At 40.6% G+C, this 5,395-nt stretch overlaps 1 protein-coding gene across 2 annotated transcripts; it reads left to right on the top strand.

Annotated features, from left to right (window-relative positions):
• Window positions 1-665: 665 nt before the first annotated feature.
• Window positions 666-4,852, top strand: aadat (aminoadipate aminotransferase). 2 transcript variants are annotated; one of them, XM_020619720.1, is made up of 9 exons: window positions 666-738; window positions 2,285-2,356; window positions 2,433-2,601; window positions 2,951-3,083; window positions 3,371-3,445; window positions 3,525-3,734; window positions 3,903-3,968; window positions 4,143-4,225; window positions 4,549-4,852. In XM_020619720.1, the coding sequence occupies exons 2-9, from the start codon at window positions 2,290-2,292 to the stop codon at window positions 4,835-4,837; spliced, it is 1,092 nt and encodes a 363-aa protein (XP_020475376.1). In that variant the 5' UTR covers window positions 666-738; window positions 2,285-2,289; the 3' UTR covers window positions 4,838-4,852. The 2 variants fall into 2 exon arrangements, with proteins under 2 accessions (XP_020475376.1, XP_020475375.1); XM_020619719.1 differs by having other exon boundaries at window positions 4,140-4,225.
• Window positions 4,853-5,395: the final 543 nt, after the last annotated feature.

Here is a 5,395-nt window from a genome sequence, read left to right as displayed (position 1 = left end):
GATTGTGTGTCTTGTTGGGGTGGATGCAGCCAAGGTCATATTATAAGTAAATGCTGCATATAGTTTAAACACAACACTCAGATTTATGCATGAACGTGTACATTTCTATTTTCTACACTGCGGGGTTAGCTGATGTTTATATTTGTTAATACAAAGAATAAATAAATAAAAGTAAGTACACAAGTAAGAAAGATTTTCCCTGATGAAGTTTAAAGCATTAACCAACTCTTTATTAAAACATTCAGTGTTATGGAAAAGACCCATATTGACAGATATTCACAAAATTATAGTCTGTAGGAAATAAGAGGCTATTTTATAATAAAAAATAAATGCATCACGTAACGGTAAGAGTAAAAAAAAACTGTAAGGTTGAAAATTAATTTCTGTATCCAACAAAGCTGTCATGTCACGTAACAAAAATGAACGAGTAGTACACCTTTGGAGTTTTTGTAAGGCGTCATGACCGCTTTGTTGGATACAGAAATTAATTTTCAACCTTACAGTTTTTTTTTTACTCTTACTGTTACGTGATGCATTTATTTTTATTATAAAATAGCCTCTTATTTCCTACAGACTAAATTCCTGCAGACATTGGGTCGTCTCGGGGAGTGATTCGTTCAGTTTGTGTTGTCCGCGCATGCGCAACATCTTATGTGGTCAACAAAAAAAACAAACTAAAACGAATCACTGGTGCATGATACATCACTACAAGCTTCGGATCCTAGCTACTATTTTGAGGTATCTTTACTCCAGTATTTTCATTTTCTGCTAACATACATCGACTTAACTAGGTTAGTTAACATGATGTACACAATAATGCATTATTGATTAAAATCCGGTGATATACCATTCTGAATGCAGAACTTTTACTTGCAACAGAGTATTTTATAGGCTACTTTATTCAACAACAGGAAAACTCGTAGATCCGTAACACCGGCAAGGATTTGTAACCATTGTCCTTATTGAGAATTAACCTAACAATCTATATAGCACCGAATAAAACAGCAAAATAAAGAAAAAGCTAAGCCTAAGTCGGTATAGCTACCACTAACGCCGTTTGTTTACAGCTTGGGTAATGTAGTTCAATAATGGAGACCACGTCGATTAATCACTCTAGACCTCGACATACCAAGAAATACATTAACCAGAAGCCACCGGGGTGCTTGACCCGATCTACGAAAGGTCACGGTTCAAAGTGGCGGATGTAATACCGTAATGATTGTAAAATATATCAGAATCAGAATCTGCTTTATTGGCCATGTGTGTCGGACACACGAGGAATTTGACTCTGGTACATCGGCTGTCCATGTGTATGTACATATCCCCATGCAAGGGGCAAGTAAACAGTAAACCAACACAACGATGTGTAGTATAACAAAATAAACAGTATTAACAAGCAGCAAACTGTGCAAACAATGCAAAATAAACAGGCAGTAAACAATGCAGACAGACAAAGGAATGCTCGTTGTGAAACGAGATAAATAGGAGTAAAAATAACTGAGCTCGAGCTGTTTTGCAAGGAGGAATGGGCAAAAATTTCCGTCTCTCGATGTGCAAAACTGATAGAGACATACCCCAAGTGACTTACAGCTGTAATCGCAGCAAAAGGTGGCGCTACAAAGTATTAACTTAAGGGGGCTGAATAATTTTGCACGCCCAATTTTTCAGTTTTTTATTTGTTAAAAAAGTTTGACATATCCAATAAATTTCGTTCCACTTCATGATTGTGTCCCACTTGTTGTTGATTCTTCGCAAAAAATTACAGTTTTATATCTTTATGTTTGAAGCCTGAAATGTGGCAAAAGGTCGCAAAGTTCAAGGGGGCCGAATACTTTCGCAAGGCACTGTATATTTACAGGTATTGCACTGAGGGTTATTGTCCAGTCATACTGTCCTGGGGCAAGTGTTCATCAGAGTGACAGCCTGGGGGAAGAAACTGTAAACTCACTTGTAATCCTGTTCATTTTAGTGTCCCCGTAGTGTTAATCCTTGTTTGTACCTGTATTAGGTCGTTGCAACGCCGTTTAATATAGAATTCTATTAATCTCACATTGTGATACTGCTGATCTGATTAACATGTTGTGCTGTTGTGTAAAGTTACCTGCAGACATGAAGACATTAAATAATTAACTATGTTTTGTTGACAGTCACACATAATTCATTCAAGCACTTGTTGTTACTTTGCCTCAAGGGAGAACAAATGGAAGCTGATTGAATGAACCTAATTCATTTAATGCTATATGAGGGGAAATTCACATTTCTTTTTCATATTTTTATTTTGCAGGAGTCATGAATTATGCTCGGTTTATGACAGCTGTTAGTGCAGCCAGAAAGCCCTCTGCCATCAGGATACTGAGTGAGTATGCTTGTCTGCTTAAGTGAAGCCTCTTCACAAACCAATCCTAACCTTCTCTGTCTCTACCTGTATGAAGCTGAGCTGCAGCAGAGATCACCTCCGTCCCTGATCTCTTTAGCTGGTGGAGCACCTAACCCTGACACCTTCCCCTTCGAGTCAGCATCCATTAAGATAAAAGATGGGGAAACGGTCACCTTTGATGCAGCTTTGATGAAGAGGGCTCTGCAGTACTCTGCCTCTAGTGGGTGAGGGATAAAGCCATAAATGATTGTTTTATAGATTCATTTGCTTGTTCATGAGTTCTTCCGTTCTGCCAAGGAGCCCAGAACACGAACAGAGGTTTTAAAATGTAATGGGAATTTCAAGAGTACAGGCTCATCAGTGTTGTTGTTTTTGTCAGTTTTGTCTGTGCCGTCCTGAGAGGCGCTACAAGACTTCCTTTACCTAAGGATTTGCTGAGTTTGTTGACTAATCAGTGACAACAGATATACAGCAAGGAGAAGTCTTAACATCTAATGCATACAGAGTATCATACACCTACACATGGTTTCTTTATGTAATTCTTGAGAAAGTTCCTTTTCCATCCCTTTGTAGAATCCCCGAGCTGCTGACGTGGATGAAGAACCTGCAGAAGACACTCCACAACCCACCAACCGCCGGCTACAGCCCTGAGAACGGCCAGATGGACATGTGTGTGACGACGGGGAGCCAGGAGGGGATCTGTAAGGTACTGACACCACCCTCTGCAGCGCTGCTCTTTACCTTCACTCATGCTGCTTGTGCAGCCAGCTGTTGGAGAAGACAGTAGTGTCATTTCTCTTAACGGTCTCTTTAATCCCGAGTTTCTTTCTGGAGTCTTTAACAACTCAAAACATTTTGATGTATAATCATATAACATACAATATTACATAAACCTCTATTTGGTGCAATTTTATAGTCCCCTTCATTCAAAGTGCAAGCCCAGATGATCTGTGTTATATTCATCTCCAGCATGTTTCTCTTTTTTTGTTTTAGCTGTTTGAGATGCTGGTCAACCCTGGAGACAACGTTCTGCTCGACACACCCACATATTCAGGCACACTGGCAGCAGTAGGAGCACTTTCTTTATAACAACCCCAACGCCCAGTAACTGAGGCTGCTGTAAACCCTAATTCCTTTTATTCTGAAGCTCCAGCCTCTTGGTTGCAACATAATCAGCGTTCCCAGCGATCAGCACGGCATCATACCTGCATCCCTGAAGGAGATTCTGTCTCGGTGGGACCCGTCAGAGGTTCACAAACCCGGCAGCACGGCTCCCAGGATCCTCTACACCATCCCCAATGGAGGCAACCCCACCGGTGCATCCATGACGGCTCAGAGGAAGAAGGAAGTGTATGAGGTTTGTTTCTCTGCAGAGTCGACTTGAGTGCATGCCCATATTGCAGATGATATTAATGAATCACTCTGAATCTCAAAGCAGCCTGTGATGCACCAACTTTACTAATTAGAGGTTGTTGTTAAGATGATTTTCCTGCAGTTTCCCATTAACCCCTGGTCTTTTTAATAGCTGGCCAGGCAGTACGACATGCTCATCATCGAGGACGACCCCTACTATTTCCTTCAGTTTGACAAGGTACTCCTCTGTTTCTCAAAGAAATATACTTTTCTCTTATTCAAAAAGCTAAAACAGGTGAGTTGTCTCCTTTCTTATTGCATCATGATTAGATCTTCACACTTTTAAGTGTGATATTTATCAGTGAAGGCCACAGCGTAGTGTGAGTCATGTTATGTCACATCTGTTCAGCAGCCCTGGGCTCCCACATTTCTCTCCATGGACGTTGACGGGAGGATTGTCAGGACGGACTCGTTCTCTAAGGTCTTGTCTTCAGGGTGAGCATCTGAATCACTATGAGTATGTGTAGGTGGCTTGTTATTCTGCTACAGCACAAAAAGATAAAAAAACAAACTAACAGAATAATCATTAGCTGCAGTTTGTGTTCACATGTACAGGGGCTGTATTCTGGCTCACAGGATTAATATTTAAAGTAACATTGGATCAAATATTACACAATTCTGTATGGGAGAGGTTTAATGTACAATGGAAGTTATGAATGTAACTGTGGTTCTGTGAATTCCTGGATGACTACCAGTGGCGTTCAAGAGGGAATGAAAGAGAACTGCACATTTCTTGTCTGTGTGTTGTGATGTTTCAGGCTGAGAATAGGATTTTTAACCGGTCCCAAGCCGCTGGTGGACCAGGTGGTGCTGCACATCCAGGCCTCGACATTGCATACTAGTACCTTCACACAGGTGAATAAAACCTTAATTTTACACCACTGCATCCTTTACCTTTCACTGTCACTGCATCAGTATTTTGCTTTATTTAATTTTTTCTTTTTTTATCCAACAAGAAATAATTGGATGAGGCCTGTTAGGGCTTGTCACACACCCTCACTCTATTCAAACATCAAAACACACATTACTATACACATATACATCTAAGCACATGTAAACCACATATATAATAGTGAACGTGAAAAGAAATGTGTCAGTTATACAACCCTGACTGTGAACACTACTGTGATAATCATCAAATTAACATTTTTTGTGTCCTGTGTGGACACATCTATCTCGGTGGCATCTAAATGCGCCTCAGGAAGCTAAAATTTAGATGCTGTACCAGACAAACCTCCGTGCAGCACACAGCAGGGTGGTTCACTTATTCACTCTCTGAACACACTGTGTCAACGATGAAGCATATTTTTGAACAGAGTAATCACAGACTGGTTGAGTCTGGCAGCTTGTGTTCCCGCCCCCTGTCAAATTTGCACGAACACAAACTCAAACTCGCCAGCGAGTCAGGGTGTGTTGTGACACTACAGCTAAACCAAACAGGACATTGTGGTGTTTCTTGTTTGGGAGGAACTGCAGAAGAAGGAAGGAAGATTCATTAGATCTGCAAAAGATCTTCTGCCATCCTGTGATTCTATCTGTGCTTCTGCTTTAATCTAATCTGGACTCAAATGTTTGCAGTAACTCAGAAATGCATGCTCAGAATGT

This window comes from Monopterus albus, unplaced genomic scaffold, assembly GCF_001952655.1.
Source record: "Monopterus albus unplaced genomic scaffold, M_albus_1.0 scaffold225.1, whole genome shotgun sequence".
In the NCBI taxonomy this organism is placed as follows: Eukaryota; Metazoa; Chordata; class Actinopteri; order Synbranchiformes; family Synbranchidae; genus Monopterus; species Monopterus albus.
This window is presented reverse-complemented; position numbering and strand designations above follow the sequence as displayed.

Coding starts and splice junctions, on each gene's coding strand:
- aadat (XM_020619719.1), top strand. CDS start 2,290: ATGAATTATGCTCGGTTTATGACAGCTGTTAGTGCAGCCAGAAAGCCC. Junction 2,602..2,950: donor CAGTACTCTGCCTCTAGTGG/GTGAGGGATAAA, acceptor ATCCCTTTGTAG/AATCCCCGAGCTGCTGACGT. Junction 3,969..4,139: donor ATTTCCTTCAGTTTGACAAG/GTACTCCTCTGT, acceptor ACATCTGTTCAG/CAGCCCTGGGCTCCCACATT.